The sequence below is a fragment of the Hibiscus syriacus genome, unplaced genomic scaffold, assembly GCF_006381635.1.
Source record: "Hibiscus syriacus cultivar Baekdansim isolate YM2019G1 unplaced genomic scaffold, ASM638163v2 tig00111392_pilon, whole genome shotgun sequence".
NCBI lineage: Eukaryota > Viridiplantae > Streptophyta > Magnoliopsida > Malvales > Malvaceae > Hibiscus > Hibiscus syriacus.
The window spans coordinates 2,626,535-2,646,892 of record NW_024063078.1 but is presented as its reverse complement, the minus strand read 5'-3'; the positions used below and the strand labels follow the sequence as shown (position 1 = coordinate 2,646,892).

Genomic DNA, 20,358 nt, shown 5'->3' with positions numbered 1-20,358 from the left:
GGATTCTCAAGAACATCTTCAGGGTTGATGAACTTTTGTCTATATGCGATGTTTAATTCTATCAAGGTGAAGTGCTTCGAGGAATAAACAATCAACTAGAAAAAGTGCATTTAACAACATAGATGAATGTATAAATCAATCAATGTAGTTTATATATATAGAATTGCAGGTTTTGTTTAAACGTGTATAAGAAAAATTGTCGTTATCTTCTTCAAGATACAAAATTGCAGATTACACAGATAATCACCTCCCTTTGATGCTTAACTAAGCTCATAAACTCACAATTGTATTTATATATCTGTTCCTATATACAGAGAGAATTGAGTAAAAACTATATGATGCCACCCCAAGTTTTACAACAGAGAATGGTAAGAAAATTGCTCTGTTTCACATCTGTCCTCGCATGCTGCACCAGTTAGCTCTGCATACTATCTAGTTTCAGCCGTCTCTTGAACACCTTCAAGGGCAAATAACTCTTATAACTCAATCATCACATCCACATCATCAGGCATTCCCAGGTGCAAAAAGCTATAATCTTTTACCCCTCCCAAGGTTCCACCTGCATAAAATTTAAGACCCCTATGTCATGTTTGGTACATAAGTAATAACATAAGGAAAAGGCTTAATTATTACATGAGTTTCTAAGTAGTTTGTCATAACATGAAGAAGAATTAGTACAAATATAAGCTTGAAGTTACAAAGATGCATAAAAGTTCAGGTAAAAGTAATACCTATTCAAAATAAGTAATATTTGTTCCTTCTCTTTGTTCAATCTAAGTTATGTGACTATGTAGGTTGAATCCAAGGATCACCTTATGGAGTCCACCGCCGATGAACTGGGTTAAAGTTAGTTCTGATGAGGCTAGAAACAAAGAACCTGATTTTGTTTTTTGCGGAGGTGTGCTGCGTAACTCTGAAGGTGCATGGCTTCGGGGATTCTCAAAGTTTATCGGCAGTTGTTCGATTGATGACGCCGAATTATGGGGGATTCTAATTGGACTTATGTGTGCTTGGGACTATGGTGCTTCTCAAGTGATCATGGAGTGATAGCTTGGAAGCTAGTTGAATGATTAAGCATTACTAGGATAGTTGCAAAAAAACAAAAGATCGAGGCGCATATTTTTGTTGTGTTAGAACGGAACTGGCAGGTGGATTTCCAGCATGTTAACTGTGACGAAAACCGAGTTGCGGACGCGTTGGCAAAGCTTGCTCAAGGTTATGAGTTGAATTGTTTGTGGTTCACCAATCCACCAGATGCTCTGGGGCCGTTACTACAGGGAGAGAGTGTTGCGGTCCATGCCTCTTAATTGCTAGTGTTGTTTTATCTCTTGTTTACCAAAAAAAAAATATATTATAAATATTATTGTTGTATAAAATATGCTCCTTAATTTTGTGCATGATATCAGTTTAGGTTAACGGTTCCTTTAAACCCTAGCCATATGACTACCAAAACATCCTCCTAGACTAGTTTAGGAGTCACAATTAATGTCTCCAAGACTGATTCCTCACTACCAAGCATTATTATTGCATCCTCTGACTCCAACACAATTCTGGCAGCTGCTATTACTAAAAAAAATTAGAATTAGTCACCACTTTTGATTATGAATTAAATAAATTTTTGTTTAGAAAAAACTATGATTAAATAAAGTCTTATGATTTCTTAAAATTTGATTGTGATTATTTAAATAAAAGCTTATTTAGATTATATTTAAAAAATAGTAACTCATTTAATTTTAAGAAACAAATAAATTCTGATTTAAGCCTTTAGAATGTCGAATCATATCAACAATGAATTATTGTCACGTAAAATATTAAATAAAAAGGAAAGTCTTAATCCATGGAGTCCTTTTACAAGTAAATATTAGGTATACGGCAACTTGACGCCTTGGCCATATAGCAAGTGGTATTTGGGTCTAAAGTTCGGGTTATCATGTAATAACCAACATATAACACACAATAAGTGGGACTGGAATTGTGGAAACAAAGGATGAATATAATACAATTTTACTATTACATTAACACATAACTTTGTGATTTTAAAGGGCCTTGAGCTACAAATTCTCCATTTATCGCTCTTTGATTGGGCTCAAAACAATACATTTTATTGCCCTCTTGAGCAGGGAGGGTCAAAATATATGAATCTCATGATATTTGATCCGACTCGATTTTATAGGGATGAGTTGTTTTTTTAATTTTGGAGTTCAGGGCAAGATGGTGTCGATTATAGAGTATATAATTTCGGGGTGGGTAGGGTCAGATTTAAGGTGAAAAAAACTGACCTAACCTTATCCAGTAATTTATCATTATATATATATATATTTAATATTTAATATCTTAGAGATTTTAATTATATATTGTTAAAATATATTCTTTAATTATTAAAAACAAATATATTATTTTAACAATTTAAAATATAATAAATAATTATAAATATATTTTTATAAAATATATTATTTAAATATTTTAAAATATTAATATATTTAGATCAGATCGGGTCAGATCGAGGTCAGACTGGAGAAAAATTAAAATTCATTAGAACGGAACGATATAAGGTATAATATATATATTTTCCGATCGGAGTCGGGTGGCCAAAAAACCAGCCAGACCAGTCGTTCCCATCCGTACCCTTGAGGTACAAATTATAATACTAAATTATTAACTTTTGGCTTGTTTAAATATTAAATATATTATCCGATCTAAAATAGTCGATCAATAAATTATATATCAATGATTAATTTAAAAAATTAAATATATTAATTGAAAACCCAAAATATTAAAGAATACACATTTTATAATTATACTTGGGAATCAAGAAACTTGTGAAAAGATACAGATAAAAGCTTTAGAAAAATAAATTCCAACCCAATTCAGCATTTTGATTAGGGAATTAGTTTCATCCGTGTAAGACACTTTTGTTTACCCACTCGCGTTTCCTATCAAATCCCTACGCCTGCTTTCCTTAGGCAGCACGTGTACCATAGATAGACGGTTATAAAAGCGAGTACAATATTTTACATACGTGCAACAGTGCTTTGGGCCATCAAAGAATTTTACTTTTCTAAATTTTCAAGTATTTACGTAATTGAAAGAAAAAAATATTAAAAATAAATAAAGTTTGTTTTAATATTAAAAAACATGAAAATATTGTTGTTAATCCACAATATAAGTACGAAAATAAAAATCTTATTTAGTATTACCGTATTAGAAAAATAATAATACTAAACTTTATTTATGATGCAAGTGATATATATATATTTGATATATAAAAATATATTTTTAAAAATGGTTCAACAAATAAATATAAGTGAAGTAATATATGATCTATATATGAGTTTATTAATTTAGAATTTAAATTTAAGTACTTTATAAAAACAATTTTATAATATTATTAATTATTATATAAATGAATGATATTTTAATTATTTATGAGATGAACTTATACTTAAATGACTTATAAGATTAAGTCGGTCAGAATTTTATAATATATGTAAATGAAATGTTTAAAAAATAATAAATAAAAATTTAGTTAATTAGTATATAATTTATTAAAATTAATAATATATTATTTATTTATATAAAAATTCCACGTCAGAATTCCAAATAGTTATTCAAAAGTTATAATAATTCGAAAGCGAAAGCAAAGCATAGAAAAAATTAAAAGAGAAAAGAAAGAAAGACTGCTTCATCATCTCTTCAGCATCCAGCCTCTTGTTGTCTCTCTCAAAACTCTGTCAGATTCCTTTCTTTCATTGGATGGTTTCCCAATTTTTAGTTCAAAACCCCTCAAAGCCACTCTAAAGATTTACCTTTTACCATGTATTAATTTCCCAATTTTTTGATTAAAAAATTTCGGTTTCAAAACGTAAAAAAAAGATAAATTATTTTTTTGGTGAAATTTTTTAAATTATATTCGTTTGATTCCAGTCAGGACCTCTCCTCTCCGAGAATTCTAATTTGTGCAATTTTTTGGAGTATAAAAAAATTTGGGTTTTGCAGAGAAACGACGAGAATCGAAATCAAAGCGGTTTCTTTTTGTCCTGCTTGGATTTAGAGTCTGTTTCTATCCTGTTTAGTTTCCTTAACTTTTCTTTTAAAAAAAGTGTTATATTTTATTTGTTTTTCAAATGGAAACAATTGTAACCTGATTTTTTCTTCAATTAAAGGTTGTTTCTTTCTGGGTTTTCATAATTTCTTCTAAGTTTATCATCTCCACCTTTTTTTATATATAGAATTGGGATTATTAAAAAGAGAAATTGGTGGATATTTTTGTTTTTGGGTTTTGCTTAATTGGGTGTTGGGGATTATGAGGAATGGTGGAGATGGACCCGGGCAATCCAAAACGCAAGTTGGAGGTGTCGTTTCCAGGTCCGCTCGGAGTTCGTTCCGAGCCATTTCCAGCTACTTAAGGATCGTTTCTTCTGGTGCTTCCACCGTGGCACGGTCGGCAGTTTCCGTGGCATCATCGATTGTTGATAGGGAAGATGTTTCTGAGTATGATCAGGTAAGAAATAAAAGTGACTCCTTTTTTCAAATAATTACCGTGCAGAATCTGTTGCAGAGTTGAAAAGCTAAATATGTACGCTGAGTGTTGTTATAGAATTGGATTCTTAAGTAATAAAGAACTTCTTTGAGTTCAATTTGTTTATTTTATTTTATTTTTAAAAATGGAGAACAAAATACGAATCATATTACATTACCCTTGTTATTTTCATGGTGTAAAGGTTAATTGGGCTGGGTTTGACAAGTTAGAAGGTGAGGGCGATGTCATTCGACAAGTTCTTCTTCTTGGTTATCGGTCTGGTTTCCAGGTTTGGGATGTTGAAGAAGCAGATAATGTCCGTGACTTGGTTTCCAAACGCGATGGTCCTGTTTCATTTATGCAAATGCTACCGAAACCCGCTGCATCAAAGAGTTTGGATGACAAGTTTGCAGACAGCCGTCCCCTTTTGGTAGTTTGTGCCGAGGGGTCCCTCTCCAGGGACAATAACATACAGGGTAGTTCTTGGAATGGAAGCATACCCAACCATGATTCTGGGAATGGTACTGTTGTGCCTACCGTTGTCCTGTTTTATTCCTTGAGATCTCAATCTTGTGTACATATGCTAAAGTTCAGATCAGCTGTTTATTCTGTAAGGTGCAGTTCTCGAATTGTTGCTGTAGCTCAAGCAGCTCAGGTATGTCACCTTTTGTATATATTTTTGAGCCCGTTATGTTTAGCCTGAGTTTGAGAATTTATTTTTATATCTTACAGATACATTGTTTTGATGTCACAAAACTAGAGAGGGAATATACCATTCTTACAAATCCGATAGTCACAGGCTGCCCTGGTTCTGGGGGTATAGGTTACGGACCTTTAGCGGTTGGTCCTAGGTGGCTGGCTTATAGTGGAAGTCCAGTTGTAGGCTCTGATTGTGGACGTGTCAGTCCACAACATCTTACACCGTCTGCAAGTTTCCCGGGTTTTTCTTCAAATGGGAGCCTTGTTGCACACTATGCAAAAGAATCGAGCAAGCAACTTGCTGCTGGCATTGTAACCTTAGGAGACATGGGATATAAGAAATTGTCGAGATACCTTCCTGATTCATTCAATCATCTGCAATCTGGAAGTCCTGGATGGAAAGGAAATGGAACTGTTAATGGCCATTTAGTGGATGTCGATAACATCGGAATGGTACATATACCTCTCCCCAAGTTTGATTACTCTTTCAACTGAAACTAATATTTTTCACCCCACCCCTTCAGTTCTCTTTAATTTCACATCTGCAAGTTGCGAATCCTCTGTGACGTTCTTGTAGGAACTTTTCTGTTTAATATTTTATGTATGTACTATATATGTTTTTGTCTTAGGCTTGTAGTTCCTCTTATTAAGCTCAAATGAATTTTCAGTGTGCTCACTTATCTGCCAATTACATCTGCGAAAAGGTTACATGCAAAACCAATTTTTTCTTATCACTTTATATTTTTCTCTGGGCTTATTAGGTAATTGTCAGAGATATTGTCAGTAAAGTTGTAATCAGTCAGTTTAGGGCACACAGGAATCCTATTGCAGCATTATGCTTTGATCCTAGTGGGACCCTTCTTGTGACGGCTTCTGTTCAGGGTCATAATATCAATGTGTTCAAGATTATGCCTGGACCTCTAGGAAACTCTTCTGCTTGTGATACACAAACATCATACACACATCTGTACCGGCTGCAGCGTGGTATTACAAATGCTGTAAGACAATGTCAATTATAATTCATCTGTTGTTGGCAATCAGAGTTTTTTTCTTAATTTTTTTATTTTCTTTTGAGATTTCAGGTAATACAGGATATTAGTTTCAGTGATGATAGCAACAGGATTATGATTAGTTCTTTGAGAGGGACAAGCCATCTATTTGCTATCAATCCAATGGGAGGATCTGTATGTCTTCAGTCCGGTGATGCTGATTTTGCCCATAAAAATGGCAGTTTGGGCGTTATGACTAAGCCACAAGTCCCATGGCTACCTAATTCAAGTCTTTGTGCATCTGGACCGCCTGTGACACTTTCTGTTGTTAGCAGAATAAGAAATGGGAGTAATGGTTGGAGAGGTACTGTAACCGGTGCTGCGGCAGCTGCGACTGGCAGGATGGGTCCCCTTTCAGGGGCCATTGCTTCCTCTTTCCATAACTGCAAAGGCTATAATTTTTTGCTTTCTGAGAGCAGCTCTTCAAAGGGAAAATACCACCTTTTGGTTTTCTCTCCTTCCGGATGTATGATACAATATGCTTTACGACCATCAACTGAGCCTGATTCGACACCTGTTGTTACTGGATTAAATACAGCATATGAGTCAACTACAGATTCTGATGGAAGGTTAGTAGTCGAGGCAATCCAGAAGTGGAATATATGTCAGAAACACATACGAAGGGAGAGGGAAGATAATGTTGATATATATGGTGAGAATGGAACATCAGATAACAGTAAAGTATATCCTGAAGAAACAAAAGATGGAAGTACATACCCTGACCCCCCCTATACTGTCAACAAAGCAAATACAAACTCTCAGGAAAAACATAATTTGTACATTTCAGAAGCTGAACTGCACATGCATGAGGCTTGGATGTCACTGTGGGAAAAACCACAGGTATTACTCTTGATTAAGAATTTATTTGATGTTTGTTTGTGGAGATATGCCTATTTGTAAAGGTGCCTGCTAGCATAGTCCAAAAACTGCATATGAAATACCATATTTTTTTTAAAAGATATTTATCTTTCTTGTTCACTTCCTTTCCAGATGTACTTTCAATCAATGGTGATGGATTGCATCAAAATGGCCAAAGAAAATGCTTTTGGTGGGGAAATAGAAATTGAAAACTTTCCAACCCACATGATTGAAGCACGGTCAAAAAACTTGGTTCCGGTTTTTGACTATGTTCAAACTCCTAAGTTCCAGCAAGCAAGGTATGCTGAATGCTATCCATCAATGCTTGTGTACTGATTCCCAGGATGCCTGTCAATTCTTTTTGGTCCTTGTACCACAAACAAGTTCAGATATTTATCATTTTGGTTCATAGTACAATTCTGAAAGAATGCATTTTACATCTAAGTAATGTAGTTTTGTCAATTTAAATGTGTATTATGCTTTTAGTTTTTAGCCCTCCCTTTTCTCCGCTTCATTATCAAATTGCTTTTCTTACAACCGTTCAATTGGCTTATATTTGACATTTATTTCTAACCCATCAACTATCATCCTATGGTTACAGGATTCGAACTGTATATAGCAATAGCAACGAACGCCTGCTGCATCAAAGGTCTGGACCGCCTGGAAATGGCCGGCTTTCACATAGAACCAGCTCTGGCTTTCTTGACATCGTGACTGAAAATGGTGCTACACTTGATGAACTTCACACCAGCATCGGAGGAACTAGTTTGAACGGTCCTAATATGCCTCCATAGGAACCAGCGGGCTTTTGTAAATAACAGTCATAGCAGCTCGATATTATAATAGAGAGAGCTTAAGAATGGAAAGCTCAACTCAAGTTTGTAAATAATAACAGTGAAAGCCTCAAGAGATGGAGAATCATTTCGAAGATGAAGCTGATGAGATTGATTAGAGGTAATCTGAACCCTTTATCAAGTCGTTTAAGACAAAGCATCGATTCCTTCGGCTAAGCATCGATTCCTTCGGCTAAGCATCGATTCTTTCTATTATCATTGTGAACTGTATTTGACATTTCTCTCCAATTCCAGGCATGCATATATTCTTCTGATACTATGGGGATGGAAATATGTAAACAGAGGCAAAGCTGAATCTGTGGATATTATGTTGTGAGGTTTCTCATATGTTAAAACTTTGTACATAACAGACCAATATTTAGCTGTGATATTTGATGTAAATAACAGCATTACTTTATAGCCTCAAACTAAATATGTTATCTGATATATATGGTCAATCATCTGTCATGATTCCTATGATTGTTTTGCAAGGTAAGATAGGTGTTGCTTGACCAGGTGATGTAAATTTATTGCTTTATATATAATATATAAGGTGATGTTTTAGCTTTCAACTTTGTAAAAAAATTGTAGTTAATACCATTGCAATTTTGTAGTTGTTTTAACTTAAAAAAAAACTCAACAAATTAATCTCCCAAAAACACTTCATAAATATAAATTTAAACCAGGTTAAACACCAAATATAGTGCATTTAAATCGTGATTAATAGAAGGAAAAAAAATATGAACATTTTGGAAAATGAAAATGTGCAAAAGAAATGAAATAGATGTTGCAGAATTTTCATACCAACAACCAAAGGCCCTGTGATTCAAACCCCCATGTACAAGAGAATGTCATTTCCATTCCGTAATTCTGTGTTGTCAAGCTCCAATTTCATCTCATTTTTGTTTTAAAATTTGATTTATTTATGGATGTAGTAACATAAAGCTTCATGTGGAGGCAAAGCTAAGTAACACCAAACAAAAATAAAATAAAATTAGCTGACCCTATTCCCATATGTAATAGGGTGAGGGGGAGGTAGCTGACCCTATTCCCATATGTAATAGGGTGAGGGGAGGTAGCTGACCCTATTCCCATATGTAATAGGGGGAGGGGGAGGTAAGGTAGTAGGCTGCCCCCAACGCCAGGTTGAGAACAACTTCCGTAGAAAACCTCCGGCAGTCAGAAATTTTTTTATGAAGTTTCCATTTCTGATATCTCTCAACTTCCCTACTTGAAAACCAAACCTCCAAACCTCAACAAAAATAAAGTCCCATGTCTTTTTCTCTTTAACAACCCCCTTCTTCTCCATATATATATATAGATGTATGTATGTATAGCCTCTATGCTAAGCAAGGTTAGGTGAGTGACAACTACAACTCAAATCCCTTCCCTTTTTCTTGTACCATTTTCCTTACTTGGCCTTTTCATCATCTTCTTCTTCTTCCTCTTCCTCAGCTTCATATCATTTCCCAAATGAACTGTTAGAGGATCATAAGACAAAACCAAGAGAGTAAACATGCAGCTTCATATCTCACCCAGTTGGAGACATGTAACGGTGCTTCCTGGGAAAGGTGTTAGAGAATTCATCAAGGTGAAAGTCGGTTCCAGGAGGGTTTCTTATCGGATGCTTTTCTATTCACTTCTCTTCTTCACCTTCCTTCTTCGTTTCGTCTTTGTTTTGTCCACCATTGATAGCATTGATGGCGATCATTCCAAGTGTTCCTCCATTGGTAACCTATTCTCTTATTCAAACTGTCTACACATGCATATATATATATATATATATATGCATATATGTATGTATGTATGTATGTATGTATTAACTGTTTTCTGCAACATTGGTGTTAGAGTTCATGGGGAATCTAATAGCATGTTCTTACAAGATTTTGAGAGGTCGTGCATTAACAATGCAGTTAAAGATCCTTTGTTGCAGATATCAGATGAACAAACAAACAAAAAAACTAGGAAAGAATCAAAATGGATAATGTCATTAAGATTTGATGAATATCCTTAGTCATAGAGGGAAAAAATGAGAGATTCAGAAGGAGAATCTTAGTTGATAATATAAGTTATATATATATATATATATATATATATATATATATATGGTTAGGATCCACTTACACTTAGTGTAAAACTTTTTAGGATCGTTGGATGAAGGGAAATCAAAGGTTGAGATTAACTTCTCGGTTTTTTTCCAGTGAATATCTTCTCATTTCTACTGTCAATCTCAGCCTTTGATATCCCCTCATCCAACTATTCTAAAAAGGTGTAAAACTTAAAAGTTTTACAATATGTAATTGGATCCTAGCCTTATATATATATGCATGCATGCTCATTTGCCAATAACAACAATTGATTACTGGTTTTTTATTTTTGGATTTATGGTAGGCTGCTTGGGAAAGAGACTAGGACCAAGGATCTTGGGAAGAAGGATTGAATCAAAAGTAAATTCCTAAACTCATTCTACTACTTAACAAATTATTTCATTGTATATTTTCTTTTTTTTTTCAAATATTAGGTCATAATTAAGAATATCAATTAAGTTTTTTTTTTAATTTGAAATAGGTCCCAGAGGTGATGTACCAAATCCTAGATGACCCTGTAAGCAAAGATGAAGTACAAGCAAAGACTGATGTTCCTCAGACATTACAAGAGTTTATGTCTGAAATGAAACAAAGCAGATTAGATGCAAAAACCTTTGCTCTAAAGCTCAGAGAAATGGTATTAACTTCAATTGTTCTGTTTTTCCCCCATATAAGAGATCATTGGAGCTAAAGCATTGGTTTTTTTCAGATACTTCTGCTTGAAAAAAGAACCAGAACAGCCAAAATCCAAGAATATTTGTACCGTCATGTAGCATCGAGCAGCATTCCGAAACAACTTCATTGCTTAGCACTAAAGCTAGCCAATGAACACTCGAACAATGCAAAAGCTCGCCTCCAACTCCCTTCGGCGGAACTTGTCCCAGCCCTTGTCGATAACTCTTACTTCCACTTTGTCCTTGCCTCGGATAATGTGCTTGCAGCCTCGGTCGTGGCGACATCTCTTGTTAAAAACGCGTTACGCCCCGAAAAATTAGTGCTACACATAATAACCGATAGGAAAACTTACTCCCCTATGCAGGCCTGGTTTTCGCTGCATCCTTTAGACCCTGCTATAATCGAGGTTAAGGCTTTACATCAATTCGACTGGCTTTCGAAAGGGAAGATACCTGTTTTGGAAGCAATGGACAAAGATCAAAGAGTAAGGTCACAGTTCCGAGGGGGTTCGTCCGCCATTGTAGCAAATAATACTGAGAAGCCTCAAGTTGTCGCCGCTAAACTACAAGCATTGAGTCCAAAGTACAACTCCTTGATGAATCACATTCGGATACATTTACCCGAGGTAATATATAAAACTATGTTTTGTTAGTTTAAGTAGATGGAAAGGGAAGATATAGTCCAAATAGTAATGGCCTTTCTCGATTTCGCAGTTGTTTCCAAGCCTTAACAAGGTAGTCTTCCTAGACGACGACATTGTGATTCAAACCGATCTTTCGCCTCTATGGGACATCGATATGAATGGAAAAGTTAACGGTGCAGTGGAGACATGTAAGGGTGAAGATTCGTTCGTCATGTCGAAGCGGTTCAAGAGCTATCTCAACTTCTCCCACCCTTTGATCGTGCAGAATTTCGATCCCAACGAATGTGCATGGGCATATGGCATGAACATTTTCGATCTCGAAGCTTGGAGGAAGACAAATATTAGCCTTACATACTATCACTGGCTTGAAGAGGTAATATATACACACACATAGACACATATGCACACATACTTCGATTTCCTTATGCTGATTAAATCAAAAAAAAAAATCTGCAGAACTTCAAATCAGACCTCAGTTTGTGGCAACTGGGAACATTACCCCCTGGTTTAATTGCATTCTATGGGCATGTTCATGTGATTGATCCATTTTGGCACATGTTGGGATTGGGATACCAAGATAACACGACTTTATCCGATGCTGAAACTGCCGGTGTCATCCATTTCAACGGCAGAGCGAAGCCTTGGCTCGATATAGCCTTCCCGCAGCTCAGACCATTGTGGGCTAAGTACATCGATTTCTCGGATAAATTCATCAGGGGATGTCATATTAGGGCTTCTTAACAAGGACTTTTTGAGAGTATAGTGAGTGACCATAATGATGATAAAACTATGTACAATATTTGTATATGAGGAACATATAAGTGGAGAGAGTTCTTTGCAAATTCAAGGCCTTCTGAGTTTTTTTCCTCAACTGTTCTTCCCCTATGATGGTTTCTATTCTCTCTTTGTATTATTCATTTGTTTCTAGAGAACCATAAAAGCTTACAAATATACAGATGTAAGTAACAGTTTCGGATTTGAATATTCATGGTTATCCGGTATAGGCCATGAGGTACTGGTTGGTGAGCTATAAACATCAAGTTCAAGGATTCAACCATCAAACACCAACTAGTATAACAATAGATTGCTGCCTTTTTGAGCTACAAGGCAACTTCAACTACTTGATATGTCTATTTGACAATATTATATTTATATATCATTATCAGCATTGGATATGTTAGAACCCCCAAAAAAAATTCAGCATGGGTATGCTCAGAAGATAAGCTTGGAAAATTTGAAGTGAACTTCTTTCCTACAACATTTGAGACCAAATCTCTCAAGAACTTGGCAGATTTGGTAATAGATGAACTGATAGCCATCAAGTTATATAACACATACTTGACTTCCTCGATGGTCGGTCGCGATTTGAACCTTGAAACCAGCTTCAATGCACCATCTTCTACAACAAAAACTGTCCATTGCTCCCCACTTGAAACCCCGTCTCTCACACACTTGAAAACCATTCCTTTCCTTTTACTCAAAATACTCCTAACCTCTAAACTCATAAATGCGATTGAAAACCAAAATAATAAATTGCGATTAAATTAGATACTCATATGATTAACAGAAGCAAAATAAAATTAATTATGAAAAGTGACCACAAAACAAATTGTTTTGTAGACACGAGTACCTAACCTCAACCTAGAACAGAGAAAAACAAAGGTTGCCAGATGAACTTATTAAAAATTTACATGTAATTACCAGCACCAAATCATAGGAGAACAATTGCAGGCAGTCACCCAACAAAGCCAGTTAGAAAAACTTCAGTGAACTAAAACAAATCAGAACAATGACATGACTAATACCCTTGTTTGCGTCAAAATACAAACCCTAATCATTGTTGGTTGCCGACTTAGGCAACAGGAGGGCGGAGGGCGTGGTCCTGTGAGGTATCCACTGCCGCAGGCGGCATGAATTGCCACATTGCAACTCCAGGATAACCAATGAAAGGAACCAACTTGTTCCCAGGAGCTTGACCTGGGGCGGCAGCGAACGCAGCAGGAATTGCCGGCGGTGTAGGCGGCATGAAGTTAGGTTGTGCATTCATTGCTTTGAGTTGCTGCTCCAACTTTTCCTTCTCTGACTTCAGCCTCTGCTTTTCGTCACGAATCTCATTCTTTTCAGCCTAAAAAGAGGAAATGCAGTTTAATATTTTGAGCAGTTCCAAATAACAAATTGGATGCTAAGGATTCGGACTATTCACCCAAAAATAGACCCTCAAACCAGCCTCACCTTCAGCTCTTTAATCCTTTCCTGGAAACTTGTATTTGAATCCTTCAATTTCTGGGCTTCACCTCGTAATTGGGTCACCATTTGGACAGCATCAATCAAAATAGCAGACTTATCAGTTTTGGGAGGCCTTCCAGGTTCCAGAATAGAACCCAGCTCCATAAACCTGTTATTTACACAATTTTAAACATTCATGCTTGGAAGAGAGAGAAAGCAAACAAAGAGAAGGCAAGAGAAGAGAAAAGAGAAGTTAGTACTTGTCATTTAGCCTATCCCTACGCAATTTCTCCCTACATGCTTTGGAGCTTGATGCATTGCATGATTCGGATCTAACCCTGCAATAGAAACGAAGTAAGAGATAAGATTCCTCTGATACCATACCAAGTCAGTTCTGTTTTGTAATTGAAATAATTATAGATTCAGAGACCGTCATGTCAATAATAATGAAAAAGGAACATTCAAGAAGATGCTCCATCTAAATCATCTTATTGTAGAACATAAATTGCTGCATACTTGAGCAACTATATTGCTTTGCAGCAATTAAACGCTAAGACAAATGAAAATGCTTCTAGCTGCTCAAAGGTAAATGCCCCAAGATATTATTCTTTCTGTCCATTCAATATCTCATGGCCTATAAGTTTGAATAGTTCTATATTATTCCTTCAATAAAATTATTATAAGCTCCATAACAGAAAAGTGTCCACCTATTAAACCAGTTCTGAACAGTTTTCTAAACAAACATATCAGGGTATAAGTGGGGAAGTGGAACAGGGTAATATACTTTTTTTTATCTTTTTTATTTACCATTTCATATAGTGCATGAAGGACAGAGTATTACCTCTTCTTTGAACCAGATTCCTTTAGACCATCTGAATCTCCAAATGAGCCATCAATTCCCACACTATGAATAGATCAAAATGGACAACAAAGAAAATGAGCAGGGAAAAGAAATCCAACAAAATATCGAAGTGAAAAGGTACAAGACAATGTTTGAACAACCCCCCCCCCCCACAACACACACACACACCACCACCAGCAGGAAAAAAAAACAAAGAAAACCCAATCAATAAAAGAAAAAAAAAAGAAATAGGATCTCACTTGCCAATAATATTGAAGCAAAACAGACTGCCAGGGTTAAATGAAAACAAACAAAGAATTGGAAGATCTACACTGGAACAAAAGTTATTAACTGTGCCAAAATTAACACCCCAATGGACATAGAGATCTTGATGGAGACATCTGCTTACAAAATAAGCCATTTCAGAACCAAGGTTTCTCTTTCATTCAAAAGTTCAAGGTGCGGTGGATAAGCACCAAATACAGGTGCAGATCGGAATGATAACCATTGACCAAGGACTTCAATAAGGACTCCTGCTAACTTTTTCCAAAAAGTTAATCAAGACATGTTCCTACCCTAATAGATCAGAATTTCTAATTCCACAAATATCTCAAAGACTCGAGAAGCAAAGGATAAAATCCCATACTAAGTAAAGACAACACGCCTAATCTAGTGCACGTCAACAGTGTTGTTGCATGGTAACACGCTGCAAATGGACAAGCCTACAGCATCCTCACTCATCACCACCTCAAGTTTGCAACAAATTTTGTTTCCAAAATATGGGAAAAGATGTCCATAAAACATGTTTCCTCAAGCACTATATTCCAAATTTCAATAATAACATTGCTTTGATTTAAATAATCCTCAGAGAACTTTAACCACTAACCCGTTCATGAAAATTGTATTTCAGGATTAAAACACTAAATGTTTTCCAAACAAGCAAGTGACAGAATGCATATAATAGATGAGAGCATGAATGGCATGTATTCTAAAAAATCACATCTCCCTTAACATATGAGCACTCAAGAAGTACATTTGCAAGTTACATGACATACAAACAAATACCATAGTCTTAACCAAATGCAAGACATAACAGGTGGCTTGAACATGATGCCTCCTTGTGCAAGTTCGTAGATCTCAACCGTTGGCTAGAATGAAGAATAGGTGAATTTGATCAATTCTCAGCACTAAATTTTCTGAAAAATAAATTAATAACCTTTTTCAAACAATAATATCCCCTAATAAATAAATAAATCTGTTAATGAACTTCAGATAAAGACCCAACCATTTTACATAATTTATATACACACACAAGCATCTCATAACTTTCACATGAAAAACAGGTGCAAAATCGAAACTTTATGAAAACTTCCATGAAACCTATTCATATTAAAACAAAACTACATCCCCCAGATGATTAAAAGAAGCGAGAAAGTCAATGAGTCAAATACAAAATTATCAAAACCCTAAATTGAAAATTAGAAGATGAAAAATAGCGATAAAAGGCAGGTATTTTCTAGGGGTTACCTGACGACATTAGAAGGAGCGTCGATTGGCTGCGTAGACCAAGAAAAACCGGGATAACGTCCGTCAGGGACAGGGATATCGTCGATCAAGGTCGTATAATCGAAGTGAGACCAATAATTGGAGTTCTCCGGGGACGCCATTCTCCGCCGGAAAGATTGAAGTGTTTGGTTATATTTTCCGGCTTTGAAGAAGGGCGGGAGCTGTTTGGGAAGAAAGAAAATTATTGAAAGTGGGGTCTTTTTTTCTTCTATATTTTCTTGGGAAAAGGGGGAGGATATGTGGAAAATGTTAGGGATTGGTGGCAGGTGATGAGCCTGCTCAATTTTGTTGCCAATTGGAATCTTTTTGGCAACTTGGCTCAAATTTTCAGAAAAACACACTATGAAACGCGTACTTCATGTTCATAGTTCAATCATATGTTTAGATCTAATTTTGGATAAATTACTCCCACAAATCATTCAATTATTAGTAAGATTACATACGAGTCATCTAACTTAACATATATATAAATTAGATCACTCAATTAATTAATTGTCACAAACAAGTCATCAGATCATTAAATATTGAATGACTTTTTTGATGTGAAATATTTTATTTATTAAAAAAATAGATTTTAGAGAGTTATAATTGCATCACTTAATTGATTGATTATAATAATAAAGTCACTTTTTTGATGTGTTATTATACCGATCACAGTGGTTATCCTATATGGTGGTTGATGAACCACAAATATCACTATAAGATTCACCTTTATTTTCTTGTTCAATTCATTAAATTATATCTATGATAGTGTCTCTCAAGAGTCATGAATTTCTCCAAAACATTTACATTTTTTGAACCTCGATCTACGACGTTCACTGTCAAATGACACCTGTTTTTAGATATGTTATTATTCTCTCACTAATGACAATCTAATCACCATTCAAATCGATGAATGGAGCCTTCAATCTTTAAAAATCCTAAAATCTAAAACGTGCTTTCTTTTTTAATTTTCTCTATGATTAACTGAATGACTCATTTGTGAATTATATTTTCAAATTGGGTGAGCTATTTATAATCTTGTCAATAATTGGATGACTTGTGGTGTAGTGACTTGTTTGTGATAAACGAGTACTTGAGTGATTGATTTATTTTTTTTAAATTTAATGATCAATTTATAATCAAATTAGTATTGGAGTGATATGAGTGTAATTTGACCTTTTTTATTATTTTAATAAATAGAAAGCCTGCTATCAATAACGTCTTAGTTAATGGTAAAATCGAACCCTAATAATTTTGAGATTTATAAGTTCTAATTTAGTTTTAGAGATAATAATATAAGGGGTCCCCAAATTATGATTTCTATTTTAAAATATATTACTCTTGAGACTATGACTATCATTCTAAATTGGTCCATAAACTTTAAAACATTCTATATCAATCTTTAAAATGTTATAAATTACTCTTCAAACTATGATTGTCGTGTATGATTAATTGGGTGTATGGCCTGTTTGCGTTTTGGCCGATGGTTATTTTCCTTGCTGCAGGCTGTCTTCGATTTGGTGAGCTGCCTTGAGGTGGAATGCTTCGGCTGTGTTATCGTTAGTCGCATGGTGGCTTGCTGCTGTTTGTGTACGTGCAGGGGGATGTCTGTTTTGCTTCACCATTGCGGGTGGGTTGCTTATTGATCTGTAAATATCGACTCGGAAGGTATACTCTTTTTCCTCCAAATAGGCTTGCAGGAGGTTTTTTAACGAGGCCTTCCGATGTCGTTTTTGTATGAATTTTGAATTAATCATACAAGCTCTTTTTTAAAAAAAAACTTTAAATTATCAGTATCATTGCATTTTGGCCCTTTTATTAACGTGCAATTAACTATAATTGTTAAAAAAATCAATTTATTTTTTGGGGGTAATGTGAATTGAACCGGTGGCCTTCTAAAAAGTTCCTAAGAGCTTCAAAAACAAAAGAATGTTTCATAATATTACAGGTTCAATTTCCATGACCTTGAAAAAAATATTATTTTTTAACCACTAGAGTTAACGATATATTAATGGAAAGATCAAAATAGAATGATATTAATAGTGTGAAGATTAATATAGAATATTTTAAAGTTTAAAGATTAATTTAAAATAGAGTTAATTACATCACATGTCCTTCAATTATGACCTTAATTCTAAATTATCCTTAAACTTTCAAATATTCAAATTTCATCTCTAAACTATGACTATCATTTTAAATTAGTCCTCAAACTTTTGAATATTTCAGTTTCATCCCCAAACTGTGATCTTCATTATAAATTGGCCCTCAAATTTTTTAACATTACAATTTCATCCCAAATTATACGTATATACTAATCACATCCCTTGTTAATAAAATCGTTAGGCCAAGTTATACTATTATATGTTTTTTAAAAACAAAATTTAGGTTAAACTATGGTTGAAACTGATTATATATTTTTGATGAATTTGGGGATGAAATAGAAGATTCAAAAGCTTAGGGACGAATTTAGAATGAGAGTAATAGTTTGAGGATGAAATTTGAATGTTTAAAAGCTTAAGAATCAATTTAAAATGAGGTCATAGTTTGGGGACCTCTTATACATTTAAGTTATTCATTTGAATGTATATATAAATTCTTATAGTAACTATTCGTATTGTATTTGTTATAACATTTGAATAATTTAATATTATTCTTATAATTATACTTATAACATTTGAATAATTTAATATTATTCTTATAATTATACTATATAATATATAAAATAATTATTTTTTTGGGAAACGTGAATTTCATGTTTCTTGCGCATATGATAAGTAAGGTGGAGAGTATGTGTAAACGCGGCCTGCTTGCAAGGCCACGTGATTAGCTGGTCAGCATCGTAGGAGAGAGCAAAGAAATAATAGTGGGCAACTTTTAGTGAAATAAATGATCGAATGTTTAGACAAACGTGAACTTCATGTGTCTTGTTACTTTTACTTTTAGACAAACGTGAACTTCATGTGTCTTGTTACTTTTACTTCATGGTTCATCCCTGAACTCGTGGAATCTCGGTATCCGTAGTCTCTTCTTTTATCTTTGAGAGGGAACAAAAGATGCTTACAGGGCATCCTTGATTGTTAGCCCGAGTGATGAAGAAACCCCAGGAGTGTTATGAATCTATTTTGGCAACTCTTGATTTCGGCATCTTACTCTTAGTTTTCCTATTCATCTCTTGTTTCTTATCTTCTTCCTCTTCTTCTCTCTCAACTCGGAATAAACAATATGTTTCCAAATTTATAGAGGGACTTTATAACTTACTCTAATCAAATGAGACAATAGTTACAAATTTAAAAATATTAATAAAATAAATTAGATTGGGAAAGGAAACCCATTTTATAATTAATTTCTATAAAATTAAATTAAAATATCGATAATTAAATTAAAAATAAAGATCTTAAGAAAACAAATTTATGATTGTATTAATTTGTAACTTTAAAATCAAAATTGTACCATTTAAAGACAATTTTTTTGGTAGATATGCGATTTCTATAGGTTACAAATACAAATTAATTTTAATTTAAGACGGTGTAAAAGATTAAATTAAAATTAATTTGTATTTGTCAAGTTCAAGTTCTTATCTGAATTAGTCAAGACGAAGCTTTAGAACCGGGAGGACAACTAAAAAAAATAAAAGAATATTACAATATTTCTTTTTATGTAAAGGTATTTATTAAATTTGTAAATACATTTTTAATATGTAAACCTGATTAGCGTGACCATTTATTAAATTTGTACACAACTTTTTTTTTAATATGTAAAGCTGGTTAACATGTTGAGAAACTATTGATCCATAGAGTTGAATTTATTGAATAGATAAAAGAGAAAATATAATAAAATTATAATTTAAAAAAGTTACAAAAACAAATGTTACTAACATAAAAAAATAAAATATAGTTATTGGTTACCTTAGCACACAAGTCAAAAGAGGAGGGTTAGGCTAATTTTCTTTAGCAAGTCCACATCATTGATTAAGAAATTGTGTTATCACCAATAATCATGTTTCACATTCTGATTTAAGTTAATAATGTTCCAAGATGGAGTAATTAACTTTCTCGATTTTCCCATATAGCCCTTTTTTAAAAAATAAAAATAAAAACTGTTTCCCGCTTCTTTTTCACACCAATGGCACAAAATATACATGGGGTAAAAGGTATTGGTCCAGACCCATAGATGTCAACTAGTAAATATGTTTATTTATTAGACTCATGGAGCATATGCTACTCAAAATATGCTGTGGGTTTTTTTTAATTAATCAATAGTATATGATTTAAATGACTCTCCTAATCTAATTTACTTCATTCGTAAACGTCAAATTTAAACCCTTGACATTGTTTAAAGAATTTAATATATCATCCCATTAGACTAACTAATTATTTTGGT

The 20,358-nt window shown here is 34.2% G+C and overlaps 3 protein-coding genes across 4 annotated transcripts; 2 read left to right on the top strand and 1 right to left on the bottom strand.

Annotated features, from left to right (window-relative positions):
* Positions 1 to 3,863: 3,863 nt before the first annotated feature.
* LOC120160533 (autophagy-related protein 18f-like) lies at positions 3,864 to 8,081 on the top strand. The gene is made up of 8 exons (XM_039170941.1): positions 3,864 to 4,202; positions 4,237 to 4,501; positions 4,722 to 5,174; positions 5,252 to 5,671; positions 5,980 to 6,216; positions 6,301 to 7,107; positions 7,258 to 7,424; positions 7,727 to 8,081. Exons 2-8 carry the CDS (start codon positions 4,304 to 4,306, stop codon positions 7,917 to 7,919), a joined length of 2,475 nt encoding a protein of 824 aa, XP_039026872.1. The 5' UTR covers positions 3,864 to 4,202; positions 4,237 to 4,303; the 3' UTR covers positions 7,920 to 8,081.
* A 1,349-nt stretch (positions 8,082 to 9,430) lies between these two features.
* LOC120160393 (probable galacturonosyltransferase 12) lies at positions 9,431 to 12,202 on the top strand. Its single transcript, XM_039170809.1, has 6 exons — positions 9,431 to 9,688; positions 10,350 to 10,405; positions 10,527 to 10,682; positions 10,755 to 11,345; positions 11,434 to 11,736; positions 11,820 to 12,202. The coding sequence occupies exons 1-6, from the start codon at positions 9,475 to 9,477 to the stop codon at positions 12,102 to 12,104; spliced, it is 1,605 nt and encodes a 534-aa protein (XP_039026740.1). The 5' UTR covers positions 9,431 to 9,474; the 3' UTR covers positions 12,105 to 12,202.
* Positions 12,203 to 12,923: 721 nt separating this feature from the next.
* Positions 12,924 to 16,265, bottom strand: LOC120160500 (transcription factor ILR3-like). 2 transcript variants are annotated; one of them, XM_039170908.1, is made up of 5 exons: positions 15,958 to 16,265; positions 14,431 to 14,493; positions 13,850 to 13,927; positions 13,596 to 13,758; positions 12,924 to 13,488 (listed from the first exon to the last, which is right to left on the bottom strand). In XM_039170908.1, the coding sequence occupies exons 1-5, from the start codon at positions 16,095 to 16,097 to the stop codon at positions 13,216 to 13,218; spliced, it is 717 nt and encodes a 238-aa protein (XP_039026839.1). In that variant the 5' UTR covers positions 16,098 to 16,265; the 3' UTR covers positions 12,924 to 13,215. The 2 variants fall into 2 exon arrangements, with proteins under 2 accessions (XP_039026839.1, XP_039026840.1); XM_039170909.1 differs by lacking the exon at positions 15,958 to 16,265 and adding an exon at positions 15,496 to 15,554.
* Between the last annotated feature and the right edge of the window lie 4,093 nt (positions 16,266 to 20,358).